The sequence below is a fragment of the Anomaloglossus baeobatrachus genome, chromosome 7 (genome assembly GCF_048569485.1).
Source record: "Anomaloglossus baeobatrachus isolate aAnoBae1 chromosome 7, aAnoBae1.hap1, whole genome shotgun sequence".
Classification (NCBI taxonomy): Eukaryota; Metazoa; Chordata; class Amphibia; order Anura; family Aromobatidae; genus Anomaloglossus; species Anomaloglossus baeobatrachus.
Window position 1 is genome coordinate 292,526,154 of NC_134359.1, and position 18,813 is coordinate 292,544,966.

The following is an 18,813-nucleotide window of genomic DNA, read 5'->3' on the forward strand; positions in this document are numbered from 1 at the left end:
GGATTAGGTCTGCAGTCCGTTAAGGTTCCAGCCACTCTGTTACCTTTTTGGGATTCCGCATTTTTTGATTCTCCTCGGTCCTTGAATCATAACAGCCCTCCTCCTGCAGGTAGCAGTCATTGCTGTCCCCCCTCCTGCATGTGGCGGTGCCGATTATTATTGCCTTCCTCCTGCAGGTGGCAATGCCGGCCATTACTGCCCTTGTCCTGTAGGTGGCGGTGTGACTGGAGTAATCATAGCTCCCAACTGTCCTGGATTCAGCGGGACTGTCCTGATTTGAGGTCTTAGTCCTGCTGTCCCGGCATTCACTGCTCTTATCCCGGCTTCTCCTCCTACCAAATACCAGTATTTGGTATTCTTGAACCCAGAAGCAGATTACTCAGCTGTATACAGAATTATATCCCTATGTTCCTAGAGGTGAAGAAAAGTCAGATTTTTTGTTCCAGTAAAACTACTATAAATGAGAAATATTTACAAATGTTTTGCTTTTTTTTTTTTTTTTTAAATAAATATTCATTCTTCCCTGGACTTAAACCAACACCTCTCAATCCCAGCAGCAGCCCTAGCTTTTGGGCCACAGACTCTGGTGATGTCACAGGGAGAATTTTCTATACTGGAGGCCGTGGTGCAGCCTCTGACTCCACGGCAGATTACACTGGACACAGAGATCCATTGCACAGAGCAGCATCGCTATGTTTTGTGTTCTACAGGGAGAATGGAAGGTTTGTTTTTTTTAATAAAATTATTCAAAACATTTTTGAATAATATAATTTTTATTGCATTTTTTTTTTTTTACAAATCAGCAAATAACATGGACATATTTGTGTCCCTGTAATCATAACGACTTGCACAACAGAGAGATCAGATTGTTTGTGGGATCACTAACTGGTGAGAAAAATGGTGCAATTCATTTTTATGGGTTTAATTCAGAAAAATCAAGTAACAAAAATGTGTCGTTGAGGCCGTGTTCACACATATAGCGTAAAGGCTGCGGCTTTTGCACAGAAATTCTGCTGTTTAAATGTCAGAGCAAAGTGGATGTGATTTACTGAGAAGACAACGCAGCGCGTACCTTGCCCCTCTTGTAGTGAAATGTCGGGTGTTATGGAGTAAGTTGGGGCCACATTAGGTCACAGTGTATGAATCTGACAAGCGCTGGACGAGGGAAAAATCAGACGCCCCGAAAAACGAGGCGGAAAGTAAAGGATCATCAGAGGAACAGAGAAGAGAATAAGGCGCAGATGTGGAGCCCCGGGGTTTGCGCCTTTATCACCCCTCCCCGGATTCCTGCGCCTTTATCACCCCTCCCCGGATTCCTGCGCCTTTATCACCCCTCCCCGGATTCCTGCACCTTTATCCCCCCCCCGGATTCCTGCGCCTTTATCACCCCCCCCCCCTTGGATTCCTGTGCCTTTATCCCCCCCTCCCCCCCTGGATTCCTGCACCTTTATCACCTTTCCCCGGATTCCTGCGCCTTTATCCCCCCCTGGATTCCTGCGCCTTTATCACCCCCTCCCCCGGATTCCTGCGCCTTTATCCCCCCCCGGATTTCTGCGCCTTTATCCCCCCCCTCCCCCCCCTGGATTCCTGCGCCTTTATTCCCCCCCCTCCCCCCTGGATTCCTGCGCCTTTATCCCCCCCCCCTCCCCCCTGGATTCCTGCGCCTTTATCCCCCCCCCTCCCCCCTGGATTCCTGCGCCTTTATCCCCCCCCCTCCCCCCTGGATTCCTGCGCCTTTATCCCCCCCACCTCCCCGGATTCCTGCGCCTTTATCACCCCCCTCCCCGCATTCCTGCGCCTTTATCACCCCCTCCCCGGATTCCTGCGCCGTTATCACCCCCTCCCCGGATTCCTGCGCCTTTATCCCCCCCCCCGGATTCCTGCGCCTTTATTCCCCCCCCCCCCTGGATTCCTGCGCCTTTATCCCCCCCCCTCCCCCCTGGATTCCTGCGCCTTTATCCCCCCCTCCCCCCCCTGGATTCCTGCGCCTTTATCCCCCCCCCTCCCCCCCTGGATTCCTGTGCCTTTATCCCCCCCCCCCCTCCCCTCCCGTCCCCTCCCCGGATTCCTGCGCCGTTATCACCCCCCTCCCCGGATTCCTGCGCCTTTATCACCCCCTCCCCGGATTCCTGCGCCTTTATCACCCCCCCCCTTAGATTCCTGCGCCTTATCTCCCCCTTCCCCGGGGTCCTGCGCCTTTATCACCTGCTCGTCACGTGACTCCTCACCTGCCTGGGGCTACGTGCTCTTCCACAGCTTTCAGCTCCGCCCCTCCCTCTCGTTACCATGGTATACTGACGCTTAGAAGCGTGGAACGGAAGTGACGTAAGGGGTTGCCGCAGAGACGCCGGAAGTGGAGGAGTTCTGTCACTGGCTGTCCGCCTGGACACCCGGAAGTCGATGTTGGCGGCACCGGGATCATGAAGCGGGACGTGAGGATCCTCCTCCTGGGGGAGGGTGAGAGCGGGAGACCGGAGGAAGGGGCGGGGGATGGCGGGCGGTGTGCCGGGGCGCTGAGGGGCGGGTGCGGGCAATGTCACCTCTGCACATGGACGCCGTCCTGTCACACACAGGCGGGGGAGGGGGAAGCTCAGGCTAAGACTTCACTGTTCTGCAGCCAATGTCATTCTCCGCTCTAGTCACATCCAGAGCTGCAGATCACTCACGTGATCCCCAAATCTGCGCTCCCACAATGCAGTGCGCTGTGGTGACCGCAGACCTGAGGGGCAGCTGTGGATGTGACTGGAGAGAAGTGAAGGCGAAGACAGAGACTTATGTACTGTTCCTTTAAATAGAACGTCCCACCTCTCCCCAATGTGATCACCGGGGGTCCTGACTGTGGGGACCCCACTAATGCTGATCACCGGGGGTCCTGACTGCAGGGAGCCCACCAATGCTGATCACCGGGGGTCCTGACTGCAGGGACCCCACTAATGCTTATCACCGGGGGTCCTGACTGCAGGGACCCCACTAATGCTGATCACCGGGGGTCCTGACAGCAGGGACTCCACTAATGCTGATCACCGGGGGTCCTGACAGGAGGGACCCCACTAATGCTGATCACCGGGGGTCCTGACAGCAGGGACCCCACTAATGCTGATCACCGGGGGTCCTGACTGCAGGGACCCCACTAATGCTGATCACCGGGGGTCCTGACAGCAGGGACCCCACTAATGCTGATCACCGGGGGTCCTGACAGCAGGAATCCCACTAATGCTGATCACCGGGGGTCCTGACAGCAGGGATCCCACTAATGCTGATCACCGGGGGTCCTGACTGCTGGGACCCCACTAATGCTGATCACCGGGGGTCCTGACAGCAGGGACTCCACTAATGCTGATCACCGGGGGTCCTGACAGGAGGGACCCCCACTAATGCTGATCACCGGGGGTCCTGACAGCAGGGATCCCACTAATGCTGATCACCGGGGGTCCTGACCGCAGGGACCCCACTAATGCTGATCACCGGGGGTCCTGATGCAGGGACCCCACTAATGCTGATCACCGGGGGGGCCTGATGCAGGGACCCCACTAATGCTGATCACCGGGGGTCCTGACTGCAGGGACCCCACTAATGCTGATCACTGGGGGTCCTGACTGTGGAGACCTTGGTAATGCTGATCACCGGGGGTCCTGATCGCAGGGACCCTACTAATGCTAAGCAGTGATAGTCCCATGTGCAGCTCACCCCCTATCCTCAGTGCAGGATCGGATCATGGACAGTGCTGGCCTGCATTAGCGGGGCTCAGGATTAGCGGGGTCCTCGGAGAGGTTGGGTGGGTGGTATCTAGAAGTGCCCGCTCCCCCGGCCCCGCTCTGCGTCAGCGCCCCCGGCCCCGCTCTGCGTCGGCGCCCCGCTCTGCGTCGGCGCCCCGCTCTGCGTCGGCGCCCCGCTCTGCGTCGGCGCCCCCGCTCTGCGTCGGCGCCCCGCTCTGCGTCGGCGCCCCGCTCTGCGTCGGCGCCCCGCTCTGCGTCGGCGCCCCCCGGCCCGCTCTGCCCCCTTCTCTGGCCTGCGCTGCGTCTGTACTGAGCTTCTCCCCTTCTTTTTGTCCTACAGCCCAAGTGGGGAAGACGTCTCTGATCATGGCGCTGGTGGGGGAGGAGTTCCCGGATGAGGTACGTGCCCCATTACTGCCGCTCCACAGCTGCTGACGAACCACAGCTCTCAGCACACTGAGCGCAGCTGCTCGCACTGACCCCCTCGTCCTCTCCCCCAGGTGCCGGCCCGTGCGGAGGAGATCACCATCCCGGCCGACGTGACGCCGGAGCGAGTGCCCACTCACATCGTGGATACGTCTGGTAATCGCCCCTCGGGGGGGTTATTGTTTGTGCTGAGATGGCGTCTCCTATAAAGCTGCGGCCGGTTATAACACGACTCTCCTGCCCCGGGCCGCTCATTATCATGATCCGGGCGTCCTCCTGTAACTGCCGGGGAGCACGAGACTCGCAGAATAGAAAAGGACCTCAGTCTCCAGCTGCTGGGAGCCATCCTGCTGAAATATAGCTGCAGTGTAAAGCATGAGGGACAGAACAGCAGGCTGTCAGTTTTGATTAAGAGATGGCTTTCAGACAGTGTCATACCCTGATAGTGCAGCTAGGCTGGAGTCATGGAATAGAGCTGTTTTTAGTTGATCAGAGCAGCAGTGTAAAGTATGGAGGACAGATAGTGCGTGCAGATCAGAGCTGTACACCCATCTCAGCCTGTATGGGGTCTGGGGAGTTCTGCGTCCACAGTTATAATCCTCTGACCTGCAGTGTAATGGCCGCTGTGTTCTTCTATTCTATCCATAGAAATGGAGCAGACGGAAGACGAGATCAGGGAGGAGATTGCGAAGGTGAGAGATGCGTCACAGATGCTGCATGGCAGATAACAGCGAGTGGAGTCGCCACTTAATAACCAGCCACGAAGGAAAAAGCGAACAGAAGCCAATAACCTCGAGATTCGAAGGAAAAAGCGAACAGAAGCCAATAACCTCGAGATTAGCAAAAAAAAAAAAAAAAAAAAAAAAGCTCTTGTCATTTTCAGCTGCCACCACCAGAGGGCGATGTACACTCAGAATAATAGGAGCCATGTGCTGCTGTGTACTGGGCGCCCTCTAGTGGTGGTAACAGGCAATGTACGAGCCTCTGTACAAGGAGAGCGAGGGACGGGCACAAAGGGGATAATTAAAATCAAAAATAGCAAAGAACAGAGTCTGACCGAATATTGGGTAAATGGTCCAGATCCCTTACACGCTCCCTGTTTGCAGCATGGAAACCTCCGATATTAAACACATTGCCGCTGCTTCTGTTATTGACGCTCGTTTTTCTGTTATTGACGCTCGTTTTTTCTGTTATTGACGCTCGTTTTTTCACTTCCCTCCAACAGGCAAACGTTGTCTGCGTTGTATATGACGTCTCTGAGTCCAGCAGTATTGAGAAGGTGAGGAACACTTCAGAGCTGCGCTCATTACAATGTTATCAACGTGCCATATGCTACACCAGATGGAGACTCCTTTACGTTGACCCGGTCATTAGTTTCTTTTTATTATATGACGGAGTCTGAAATTCTCTGCTGATCACGTCATACTCTGCCTGCGGCCACCACTAGAGGGAGCTCCGGACCCCCTGCATAGTCTCACATGCTAAATACTCTGCCTGCGGCCACCACTAGAGGGAGCTCCGGACCCCCTGCATAGTCTCACATGCTAAATACTCTGCCTGCGGCCACCACTAGAGGGAGCTCCGGACCCCCTGCATAGTCTCACATGCTAAATACTCTGCCTGCGGCCACCACTAGAGGGAGCTCCGGACCCCCTGCATAGTCTCACATGTGAAATACTCTGCCTGCAGCCACCACTAGAGGGAGCTCCGGACCCCCTGCATAGTCTCACATGCTAAATACTCTGCCTGCGGCCACCACTAGAGGGAGCTCCGGACCCCCTGCATAGTCTCACATGCTAAATACTCTGCCTGCGGCCACCACTAGAGGGAGCTCCGGACCCCCTGCATAGTCTCACATGCTAAATACTCTGCCTGCGGCCACCACTAGAGGGAGCTCCGGACCCCCTGCATAGTCTCACATGTGAAATACTCTGCCTGCGGCCACCACTAGAGGGAGCTCCGGACCCCCTGCATAGTCTCACATGTGAAATACTCTGCCTGCGGCCACCACTAGAGGGAGCTCCGGACCCCCTGCATAGTCTCACATGTGAAATACTCTGCCTGCGGCCACCACTAGAGGGAGATCCGGACCCCCTGCATAGTCTCACATGTGAAATACTCTGCCTGCGGCCACCACTAGAGGGAGCTCCGGACCTCCTGCATAGTCTCACATGTGAAATACTCTGCCTGCGGCCACCACTAGAGGGAGCTCCGGACCCCCCTGCATAGTCTCACATGTGAAATACTCTGCCTGCAGCCACCACTAGAGGGAGCTCCGGACCCCCTGCATAGTCTCACATGTGAAATACTCTGCCTGCAGCCACCACTAGAGGGAGCTCTGGATCTGAGCACAATGTATGTAATGTGCAGGGAGCTCCCCCTAGTGGTGGCAGCATGTAGCCCATCTCCTCAGATCTCCGGCCGGCCCGTCTTGTGCTTCGCCCTCAGTTCCTCACATGGATGCAAAGTATAATATTGCAATAAAAGGAGGCAGCGAGTGACACAAGTGCACACAGCGGCCCCGGAGCTGGGGAAGGGACCAGAGGCGGGAGGGAGAAGACAGAAGTCAGATGCCGTCCAATAACATTTATATTAATCACCTTATTACTAATGATGGATTTTCCTTCCAGATTTCCTCAAAGTGGATCCCGCTGGTGAACGGCCACGTAGAGCGAAGCTCCCGGTACAGTTGTCTCCACCATCCCGCTGATCAGCGGACGGGGGTCTTATCCTCTGGGCAGCGGTCGGGGGTCTTATCCTCTGGGCAGCGGTCGGGGGTCTTATCCTCTGGGCAGCGGTCGGGGGTCTTATCCTCTGGGCAGCGGTCGGGGGTCTTATCGTCTGTCTCTTCTCCGCAGACTTCCCATAATCCTGGTGGGGAACAAGTCCGACCTTCAATGTGGCAGCTCCATGGAGTCCATCCTCCCGATCATGAACCAATTCTCCGAAATCGAGACCTGCGTGGAGGTAAGGGGCTGCCTGGGTGATGTGCGGGACCCCCGGCAGTGTTCGCTAGTGATATTATACGCATATGAGTGGTCACATCCGAGTTACGGGCCGGTTTCTCCATTTTCCAGTGCTCGGCTAAGAACCTCAAGAACATCTCGGAAGTTTTCTACTACGCCCAGAAGGCGGTCCTGCACCCCACCGCCCCCCTGTACGACCCGGAGGACAAGCAGGTATGTGGTGTGGAGACACGGGGGTCAGGGGGTGCTCTCCTGTGGAGACACGGGGGTCAGGGGGTGCTCTCCTGTGGAGACACGGGGGTCAGTGGGTGCTCTCCTGTGGAGACACGGGGGGCAGTGGGTGCTCTTGTCCGATGGCTCAGCTGTCTTTAGAAAGACAGCATGGCCCAGGGCTCATTCCAACTGAACGCAACAGAGTCTCACCCTTCCGCTGCTCACCAGGGATTACAATGTCCGTGCCTCAGAGCTTCCAGGGCTACTTACTCCAATCCAGCAGCACCCCGCTTTCGCCGGGCACCCACCGAGACTGGAATAACGCCAGATTTAGGAAGCTGTCTGAGGACCGCAAAGCCTGTAGTCAGGTGACTGGATTGTCCCAACCTGGGTTTCTTCCTTAGGCAGTCCTTGGTATCACAGCCGATTCCTTGCATTCAATGCTGAAGTCCATATAGTGTTATAATCCAGGTTCGGTTATGGCTTGCCAATCGGATCTGCAGATACTAGACTGGTAGCATGTAGCAAGAGTCTCCCGGGCAATGGACAGTCCTCCTTCTTATACCTCCTGAGCTCTCCATTCAGTCCATTGGGGTCTTCACGATTGGTGGATAAGACTGGGCTCTTATTGGCTAGATTTCAAGCCATATACAAAATATCCAGAAACGACGGAGAGACAGCTAAGTTACATCGCATCTAACAATACACATAGTAATACAATGGGAGGTTCGCATAATTGATTTGTCTGGGTGTCTGACCTTCACTGGCCAAGGCAATTACATGAGTCAATAAGAAGTGTAACACTGGACTCCTAAGGCTATGTGCCCACGCTGCGGATTTGCCGCGGATTTTGCCGCGGATTTGCCGCGGATTTCCCGAAAATCTGGAGCAGCGGCACTTCCAAGCCATTTCAATGGCATTTTGGAAATGCTGTGTCCATGCTGCGGATTTTTCTGCTGCGGATTTGCCGCGGAAAAATCTGCAGCATGTCAATTGTTTGTTGCGGATTTTGGTGCGGATTTGGGTATAGAATGGGGAAAAAAAAAAAAAAATCCGCGGCGAATCCGCGGCAAATCCGCACCCGCGGAAAGTCGCGGATTTTCATGCAGAAAAATCCGCAGGTACATTCTACCGTGGACACATAGCCTAAGAGTCTTGTAGAAACAATGAGGGGCTTATCCCCCGTCTATAAACAAAATATCATCATGTCAGGCTGAATTTTAAGAAATTTTAAGAAACAACCAATGCTAGGCACTGACAGAGTTCATGTCGTCACGTGTGGCACCAGAAATGCAGGGTGTGCGGGTGCGGATCTCCACCTTCCTGTAGGTGGCGCATGTCTGGTGCTATACAATCAGGCGGGGTCACAGCGTCCACATTAGCTGAGATGCGTGTGACAGAGAAGGATGCAGACCTCCATCTTCCTGTAGGTGGCGCATGTCTGGTGCTATACAATCAGGCGGGGTCACAGCATCCACATAGGTGAGATGGGGGCGGCAGCGTGTGACAGAGAAGGATGCAGACCTCCATCTTCCTGCAGATGGTGCATGTCTGGTGCTATACAATCAGGCGGGGTCACAGCGTCCACATAGGTGAGATGGGCGGCAGCGTGTGACAGAGAAGGATGCAGACCTCAATCTTCCTGCAGATGGTGCATGTCTGGTGCTATACAATCAGGCGGGGTCACAGCGTCCACATAGGTGAGATGGGCAGCAGCGTGTGACAGAGAAGGATGCAGACCTCCATCTTCCTGCAGATGGTGCATGTCTGGTGCTATACAATCAGGCGGGGTCACAGCGTCCACATAGGTGAGATGGGCGGCAGCGTGTGACAGAGAAGGATGCAGACCTCCATCTTCCTGTAGGTGGCGCATGTCTGGTGCTATACAATCAGGCGGGGTCACAGCGTCCACATAGGTGAGATGGGCGGCAGCGTGTGACAGAGAAGGATGCAGACCTCCATCTTCCTGTAGGTGGCGCATGTCTGGTGCTATACAATCAGGCGGGGTCACAGCGTCCACATAGGTGAGATGGGGGCGGCAGCGTGTGACAGAGAAGGATGCAGACCTCCATCTTCCTGCAGATGGTGCATGTCTGTTGCTATACAATCAGGTGGGGTCACAGCGTCCACATAGGTGAGATGGGCAGCAGCGTGTGACAGAGAAGGATGCAGACCTCCATCTTCCTGCAGATGGTGCATGTCTGTTGCTATACAATCAGGCGGGGTCACAGCGTCCACATAGGTGAGATGGGCGGCAGCGTGTGACAGAGAAGGATGCAGACCTCCATCTTCCTGCAGATGGTGCATGTCTGGTGCTATACAATCAGGCGGGGTCACAGCGTCCACATAGGTGAGATGGGCAGCAGCGTGTGACAGAGAAGGATGCAGACCTCCATCTTCCTGCAGATGGTGCATGTCTGGTGCTATACAATCAGGCGGGGTCACAGCGTCCACATAGGTGAGATGGGCGGCAGCGTGTGACAGAGAAGGATGCAGACCTCCATCTTCCTGTAGGTGGCGCATGTCTGGTGCTATACAATCAGGCGGGGTCACAGCGTCCACATAGGTGATATGGGCGGCAGCGTGTGATGTCTGGTTATGTCTCCTCCAGCTCCGGCCGCAGTGCAGGAAAGCACTGACCCGAATATTCACCATCTCCGACCAAGACAACAATCAGATCTTAAGTGACGACGAGCTGAACTATTTCCAGGTATCTCACCCTGACTAGTCCCTGCAGCCCCCCCATCCCCTCTGATCTCATGTCTGCGAATGTAAAGCCCTCCCCACCCCTCCTCCCGGGGTGTACGACCCCTCTGTCTGTATACCCTTCTGATTGGTGTCTCGCTGTCTCCGGGAGGTAGCAGTCCTGTTTCGGGAACCCCTTGGTCCCTCAGGCCATGGAAGACGTGAAGATGGTCGTCAGAAAGAATACGGCGGACGGAGTGCGGGACAATGGGCTGACGCTCAGCGGTGAGATTGGATGTTGCGGGGCGGAGGCGGCGTGCCGATTTTTGGATGTGCAGACGTCTGTGTTTCCATGGTTACAGGCTGTAAGGAAGCCCTATGTTGCCGGACTCTTGTCCATTGCTCTCCGCTGTCTGGTGCGCGGTAACATGTGACGGCAGGAGCTGACTACTTGGGGTTTGTTTGTAGTCTGTTACCTTGGAGACACATAGATCATATAATAATGAATTGCTGGGCGCTACTGTCCTATAGTAATGGACGATGTCCCATGGGGACATGAATGGGTTTATAGGTAACCTCCCCTTTAAGAGTAGGAGATAAAGGGGTTATCCATCTTTTAAGATAAAACTTTATTGAGCATGCATGTGTCGGGGGACACGACGACCGCCATCCGCTGACAGCTCTTCCTTTATAATCGCAGGCTTCCTGTTCCTCAATACCCTCTTCATCCAGCGGGGGCGCCACGAGACCACATGGACGATACTGCGACGCTTTGGCTACGACGACACGCTGGAGCTCACTGACGACTACCTCTATCCTCCGTGAGTGCGGACCGGGGGCTGTAGCACAGTGTTAGAGCCCCTCATCCATCTTCCTCATTGTAGGGGGCAATTCCACTAGACCCTTGATCATCTAGGGAATCTGGATGGACCCCAACACTTGAGACCCCCGGTGGAAATATTATTGATGGGTGTAGCCCTGTAAGGCTGTAGGTAACCCCCCGAATCCTGCTCATCGGGGTGTAGCCCTGTAAGGTTGTAGGTAGCCCCCCAATATCCCGCTCATCGGGGTGTAGCCCTGTAAAGCTGTAGGTAACCCCCGATATCCCGCTCATCGGGGTGTAGCCCTGTAAAGCTGTAGGTAACCCCCGATATCCCGCTCATCGGGGTGTAGCCCTGTAAAGCTGTAGGTAACCCCCGATATCCCCGCTCATCGGGGTGTAGTCCTGTAAAGCTGTAGGTAAGCCCCCGAATCCCGCTCATCGGGGTGTAGCCCTGTAAAGCTGTAGGTAAGCCCCCGAATCCCGCTCATCGGGTGTAGTCCTGTAAGGCTGTAGGTAACCCCCCGAATCTCGCTCATCAGGGTGTAGTCCTGTAAGGCTGTAGGTAACCCCACCGATATCCCGCTCATCGGGGTGTAGTCCTGTAAAGCTGTAGGTAACCCCCTGAATCCCGCTCATCGGGGTGTAGTCCTGTAAAGCTGTAGGTAACCCCCCGAATCCCGCTCATCGGGTGTAGTCCTGTAAGGCTGTAGGTAACCCCCGGAATCCCGCTCATCGGGGTGTAGTCCTGTAAGGCTGTAGGTAACCCCCCGATATCCCACTCATCGGGGTGTAGTCCTGTAAGGCTGTAGGTAACCCCCGGAATCCCACTCATCGGGGTGTAGTCCTGTAAGGCTGTAGGTAACCCCCCGATATCCCACTCATCGGGGTGTAGTCCTGTAAGGCTGTAGGTAGCCCCCCGATATCCCACTCATCGGGGTGTAGTCCTGTAAGGCTGTAGGTAACCCCCGGAATCCCACTCATCGGGGTGTAGCCCTGTAAGGCTATAGGTAACCCCCGAATCCCGCTTATTGGGGTGTAGTCCTGTAAGGCTGTAGGTAACCCCCGAATCCTGCTTATTGGGGTGTAACCCTGTAAGGCTGTATGTAACCGCCGATATCCTGGGGTGCTGGTGCTGAGCTGTGAGGACTTGTTTGCGGTGATTCTGCGGTGTTTGTCCGGAGCTCCATTCCCAGCGCGGATCCGTTAACCCTCTCTTTCCCGCCGCTCCGTGCTCCGCTCTGCCTCGGCGCCAGCAGCCTCATCTGAGAACAGACGTTATTGTGCCATCACGGAGCGTGCGACCGAAGGCGGCATCTGCAGGGAAAATCTGTTCACACGCGGCAGACGTGGCTGCGCCCGCTGCCAACTACAGCTTAACCCTTCACGAGCAGCTCCCCATGAGCTAGACCGCAGTCTGGGATAAGCTGGGGGACAACCGGTGCACCCGGCCTCACAGCGCCCCCCACAGGGTTGAGGGCACTAGTTATCCGGCAGTGATTGGAGCATAACCAGGCATCTCCAGTGTACCCGGCCTCACAGCGCCCCCCGCAGGGTTGAGGGCACTAGTTATCCGGCAGTGATTGGGGCATAACCAGGCATCTCCAGTGTACCCGGCCTCACAGCGCCCCCCACAGGGTTGAGGGGGTGAGTTGGGGCATAACCAGGCGTCTCATGTGTCTTTCTCCTCCGCAGGCTGCGTGTCCCCCATGACTCCTCCACTGAGATCAACCATTTTGGCTATCAGTTCCTCCAGAAGATTTTCGAAAAGCACGACCTGGTGAGGACCGCAGACCCCCCCAGCCCCCCGTCCTGAGATTGGGGCACAGCGGAGGCATTGAGTATGGTTACTGGGATCACAATTTGGGATCCTCTTTCCTAATAAGGGGGACAATCGGCTGATTTCAGGAAATCCCTAGCTGTAGTGGGGGTCTCTTAGTTTGGGGGTGTCTTCCACAGTCTGCTCCTTAAAGCTGTCCCCCTCTGTCCTCAGGATGGTGATGGTTCCCTGAGTCGCTCGGAGCTGCAGAGCTTCTTCAGCGTCTTCCCGTACACCCCGTGGGGCCCGGAGCTGAGCAGCACGGTGTGCCTGGCAGACAACGGCCTGCTCCCCCTCCACGGCTTCATGTGCCAGTGGACGTAAGTGCTGAGCTCGGTCCCACACTTCCCCACAGTCCCGCCAGCTCCTGCATTGTTTTCCGCTTCCTCCTCACAGGTTGGTGGCCTATCTGGACGTCCATCGCTGCCTGGAACATCTGGGGTATTTGGGGTACCCGATCCTGTGTGAGCAGGACAGCAGACGCAGGCGCTCACAGGTACGTTTGGGGTCCGGAGTGCTGTCGGTGAGGCCAATGACCGTCCATTACTCGCCTGTATGGTCTCGGTGCTGTGTCCCTTGGAGGATGAGCCCCCCGGATGTGACCTAGCGGACGAGCTCGGCTGATGTGGGGGCCGTGCCCTCTACGATGGGTGTCGGATATTATTGCTGGATGCGTCTTTGTCTCCTTCAGTGACGCGGGAGAAGCGGATCGACCTGGAGAAGGACAGACGCAGAGAAACGTTTTCCTATGTAAAGTGATAGGCCCCCGGGGGACGGGTAAATCTGCCTTCCTGCGGGCATTCCTGGGGCAGAACCTGGAGGTGAGGGGGGATTATCAGTCCATTGTCTCCGTCCCCTCATATGTAGGAAGCAGAAGCATAGTCCAGCAGATAACAGAGATCACTAGCGGAGGGGAGCGGCTGACAGACCCCTCCTGTTATCAGATTGTGAGGAGTGATTGTGGGTCACGAGCAGCGGCAGAGGTGACCTTCAGCACCGCTTATCTCTGGAGCCTGTTATCTGCCGGGTCCATGACGAGCTTCCCTGCCCACACGCCATCGCTCCGGGCCGCAGTGACCTGTCCTATTCTCCATCCCCAGGAACAGCTGCGGACCCTCAGGGAGCCGTCCTTCTACTCCGTCAACACCGTGCTCGTGGGGGGCCAGGAGAAGTATCTGATCGTAAGTGCTGCTGCTGAGAGCGCCTCCCCGTCCGCACCTCTGCGAGAGGGCCGCCCCGTCCGCACCTCTGCGAGAGGGCCGCCCCGTCCGCACCTCTGCGAGAGGGCCGGCCCCGTCCGCACCTCTGCGAGAGGGCCGCCCCGTCCCGTCCGCACCTCTGCGAGAGGGCCGCCCCGTCCCGTCCGCACCTCTGCGAGAGGGCCGCCCCGTCCCGTCCGCACCTCTGCGAGAGGGCCGCCCCGTCCCGTCCGCACCTCTGCGAGAGGGCCGCCCCGTCCCGTCCGCACCTCTGCGAGAGGGCCGCCCCGTCCCGTCCGCACCTCTGCGAGAGGGCCGCCCCGTCCCGTCCGCACCTCTGCGAGAGGGCCGCCCCGTCCCGTCCGCACCTCTGCGAGAGGGCCGCCCCGTCCCGTCCGCACCTCTGCGAGAGGGCCGCCCCGTCCCGTCCGCACCTCTGCGAGAGGGCCGCCCCGTCCCGTCCGCACCTCTGCGAGAGGGCCGCCCCGTCCCGTCCGCACCTCTGCGAGAGGGCCGCCCCGTCCCGTCCGCACCTCTGCGAGAGGGCCGCCCCGTCCCGTCCGCACCTCTGCGAGAGGGCCGCCCCGTCCCGTCCGCACCTCTGCGAGAGGGCCGCCCCGCCCCGTCCGCACCTCTGCGAGAGGGCCGCCCCGCCCCGTCCGCACCTCTGCGAGAGGGCCGCCCCGCCCCGTCCGCACCTCTGCGAGAGGGCCGCCCCGCCCCGTCCGCACCTCTGCGAGAGGGCCGCCCCGCCCCGTCCGCACCTCTGCGAGCTCGCCGCCCCGCCCCGTCCGCACCTCTGCGAGCTCGCCGCCCCGCCCCGTCCGCACCTCTGCGAGCTCGCCGCCCCCGCCCCGTCCGCACCTCTGCGAGAGGGCCGCCCCCTCCGCACCTCTGCGAGAGGGCCGCCCCCTCCGCACCTCTGCGAGAGGGCCGCCCCCTCCGCACCTCTGCGAGAGGGCCGCCCCCTCCGCACCTCTGCGAGAGGGCCGCCCCTCCCCTCCGCACCTCTGCGAGAGGGCCGCCCCGTCCCCTCCGCACCTCTGCGAGAGGGCCGCCCCGTCCCCTCCGCACCTCTGCGAGAGGGCCGCCCCGTCCCCTCCGCACCTCTGCGAGAGGGCCGCCCCGTCCCCTCCGCACCTCTGCGAGAGGGCCGCCCCGTCCCCTCCGCACCTCTGCGAGAGGGCCGCCCCGTCCCCTCCGCACCTCTGCGAGAGGGCCGCCCCGTCCCCTCCGCACCTCTGCGAGAGGGCCGCCCCGTCCCCTCCGCACCTCTGCGAGAGGGCCGCCCCGTCCCCTCCGCACCTCTGCGAGAGGGCCCGCCCCGTCCCCTCCGCACCTCTGCGAGAGGGCCGCCCCGTCCCCTCCGCACCTCTGCGAGAGGGCCGCCCCGTCCCCTCCGCACCTCTGCGAGAGGGCCGCCCCGTCCCCTCCGCACCTCTGCGAGAGGGCCGCCCCGTCCCCTCCGCACCTCTGCGAGAGGGCCGCCCCGTCCCGTCCCGTCCGCACCTCTGCGAGCTCGCCGCCCCCGCCCCGTCCGCACCTCTGCGAGCTCGCCGCCCCGTCCCGTCCCGTCCGCACCTCTGCGAGCTCGCCGGCCCCCGTCCACATTTTCCTGACTGGAAACGGTCGGCCATTCTATGAGACTTCTCCATTCATCGTTGCTTTTATCATCTTCTGTTGCTGAGAACATCCAGACACTGATCCCTGCCCTAATAAATGTCCTGCAGCTGAGGGTTTATTACCGCCACATGCAAATCTGTGTGCGAGCGCTCGTCACAGTGTGTCGGTGCAGGCAGAGCGCGGGCGGGCGTGTGGCAGCTGGACATTATCAGTCTGTGCTTTCATGTCGTTTCCATTCACTTACAGCAAGTACAGACCTTGAAAATTAATTTAACATTGTAGCACAAGGGAAGATGAAGAATTCTCCCCTGCACCCGCAGTCTTGCTGGGAGTTGTTGTGCGCCCAGCGCGCATCCTCTTCAGCTGTCTCCATCTCTGTTTCTTGCCGTTGGCCACAGCCAGCCTGACAGAAATAAGAAAGCAAAGCTGCAGTGTAAAGCATGGGGGGGAGCCTCTGATGACTGTCCCTAATTCACAATTAGGGGGCGCACTGACTTTTTTTCTTCCTTCAGCTCTTCGAGGTGGACGTGGACACGGAGTTCCTGAAACAGTCGGATGCTGCCTGCGATGTGGCCTGTCTGATGTACGATGTCACGGACCCCAAATCCTTCAACTACTGCGCCAGTATTTACAAGGTGTGTAAACCCCCCCCTCCCTATATAAAAGGCGTGTCCCCCCCCCCCCCCAGTATCTACAAGGTGGTTCCCCCTCCCCAAGTATCAACGATGTATGTCCCCCCCCTCTCCAGTATCTACAATGTGTGTTCTCCCCCACCGCCCTCCCAGTATCTACACGGTGTGCCCCCCCCAGTATCTAGGCCCCCCCAGTATCTACAAGGTGTGTTCTCCCCATCCCCCAGTATCTACAAGGTGTGCCCCCCCCCAGTATCTACAAGGTGTGCTAAACAGTATCTACATGGTGTGCTCCACCGCCCCCACAGTATCTACAAGGTGGTTCCCCTCCCCTAGTATCTACGATGTGTGTCCCCGTCCCCCCTCTCCAGTATCTACAAGGTGTTCTCCCCCCACCCCCCTCCCAGTATCTACAAGGTGTGTTCTCCCCCCCCCTCCCAGTATCTACATGGTGTGTGTCCCCCCCAGTATCTACGCGCCCCCCCAGTATCTACATGGTGTGCTCCCCCCCCTTCCACAGTTTCTCCAAGCTGTGCTCTCTCTTCCCCCCCCCTCAGTATCTACAAGCTGTGCTCCCCCCCTCCCCGTACTCCTCTGGTTCAGCCCCTAGATGGCAGATTCCGGACTATCGGGTGCCGGAGTATTGGTGCAGTCTCCATACTTCTATCGGTGTCTCCTCTTACAGCAACATTACATGGACAGTCAGACGCCCTGTCTGTTTGTGGGGTGTAAATGGGACCGGGGCGAGGTGAAGCAGCAGCACGGGATCTCCCCGGCCGAGTTCTGCCACAAGCACCGGCTGCCCGCGCCGTACCACTTCAGCTGCCAGGGCTCCGTGGACAAAGCCATCTACAACAAGTTGGCCACGGCCGCCCGCCTTTCCGTGAGTATCGGTTTATTTAGGGGGTCTCGGTGGGGCTGTTTGTGGGGTCCGGATCTCGCGGCCTTGTGTCCTGACGCCCCTTGTCTCCCCGCAGGCACCTGCACGACGCGGAGCTCAGCACTGCCTCCTTCTGGCTGCGGGTGGCGCTGGGAGCCACAGTCGCTGCCGTCGTGGGATTCACTCTGTATAAAAGCGCTGCTGCGCAGCAAGTAACCGGCGCGGCCTCTGCACATCCGCGCACCGACCAGCATCCACCACACGACCACTGTGACCCTCGGAGGAGCGGCCCCCGGCACTGGCACTTTTAACCTCTTCTGCTCCAATACTGACAATGGACGGGGCCGTGTCCTGAATTTTTAAGGCTTTTTCCTCTTCCAGTGTTGGACTCACTTCTGCGTCCGCGGCATGTCGGTGTGGAGCGCCGCTGTGTGCGGAGTCTGTGCCTTATACTCCAGTCACAGCCGGAGCTGCACTCACAATTCTGTGGATCTCCGGTTCGCTCCCAGGCAGGCTGCACTCGGTGTCTGCGCCCCGCAGTGCTGCATTGTGGGACATGTAGTGCGCACAGCAGAGAGCAGTGCATTCTGGGATGTTGGCTGAGCCGCAGCTTTGGATGTGACTGGAGTAGAAGACAGGGTCAGTAAATGGTGAAGAGAATGGAGCGGAGCCAAGACCAAAGCGGAGACGGCGGCTTTTTTTTTTTTTTTTTTTTTTTTTTAAATTTCCTAATGAACTAATCTGACGTCACTCTGCAGTAACACGGGGGCTCCCCTGCCACAGTGCGGACCCCCGACGATCTGCCATGGTGGTCTCAGCCGTGTACAGTCTCACATGGACCATTTCACATCAAATCTACTTATGTATAAACCAATTTTAAAGAAACCCCTCGATTATAACGTTCTGTCATCTGTATAAATGGAGGGGGGCGCACATGACATGGGGGGGGGGGCTGGCAGCCGAGGATATAAAGAACGTCCCCCAGTTCCAGCCAGTGGTGTAAAGGGTTAATGGAGATCTTTCTGCTCCCTGTGAGTAATAGGAACTTGCTGCAGCACCTATCTCCTGAAATACTCTGTGCTGCTGGGAACTCTGATCTCCCATTAGTGTACAATAACCTCCCGAGATCAGACCAGGCCTCTCCTGAAATCCTCTGTGCTGCTGCACTTCTTCATGTGCATCCTTCAGTTCCCTGAAATGCTCTGTGCTGCTGGGCATGTAATGTGAGGAGCAGCGCTCAGATTTATAAAGCAGGAGACGGCGCTCAGTGCCATAGATTTATCACGCACTTTACAGCAGTGTGTCACTCACTATTTGGTGCATGATGGGAGTTGTAGTTCTCCACTGATTTGCAGAATGTGCTGTTGAGTTCAGATTCCTCAGGGATGGAAGCAGCAGCTCCCAGAGGTTCTGTCTTTGCAGATATTTGGGGTACGGATTGGCAGCAGCCATGGACTTGATGAAGAAACAAAATAGGCAGCGTCTGACTTCACACGGAGACTTGTCTCCTGATTGGGAGTTAAGTGATCGTCTGATCTACCTGTAGCCGCCACTAGGGGGAGCTCATGAGCTGACTGCAGACTGAGCCCGTAAAAACCCGGTATTTGGTAATCTGAGCTCCCCCTAGTGGTGGCTGCAGGTAAACTAGTTACAGGGAGTTTAGTTATCGTCTGGTGTACCTGCAGCCACCACTAGGGGGGAGCTCCGAAGCTGACTGCAGACTGAGCCCGTAATAATCCCAGTACGCGATGATCTGAGATCCCCCTAGTGGTGGCCGTAGGTAAAAGATTTACAGTCTGTCTGCTCCGAATTCCCCTGTCAGGAAACATTGCAC

General features: G+C 57.5%; 1 protein-coding gene across 1 annotated transcript; it reads left to right on the forward strand.

The window, feature by feature from the left end:
* Nucleotides 1-2,344: 2,344 nt before the first annotated feature.
* On the forward strand, nt 2,345-17,864 carry RHOT2 (ras homolog family member T2). The gene is given in 21 exon segments (XM_075318442.1): nt 2,345-2,457; nt 4,057-4,115; nt 4,217-4,298; nt 4,791-4,834; nt 5,368-5,421; nt 6,773-6,825; nt 7,001-7,109; nt 7,220-7,321; nt 9,933-10,031; nt 10,183-10,291; nt 10,707-10,827; nt 12,522-12,606; nt 12,820-12,965; nt 13,042-13,118; nt 13,121-13,141; nt 13,337-13,366; nt 13,369-13,466; nt 13,746-13,826; nt 15,980-16,102; nt 16,785-17,067; nt 17,070-17,864. Coding segments are annotated over 21 exon segments (2,034 nt in total). The 5' UTR covers nt 2,345-2,420; the 3' UTR covers nt 17,291-17,864.
* The last annotated feature ends 949 nt before the right edge of the window (nt 17,865-18,813 follow it).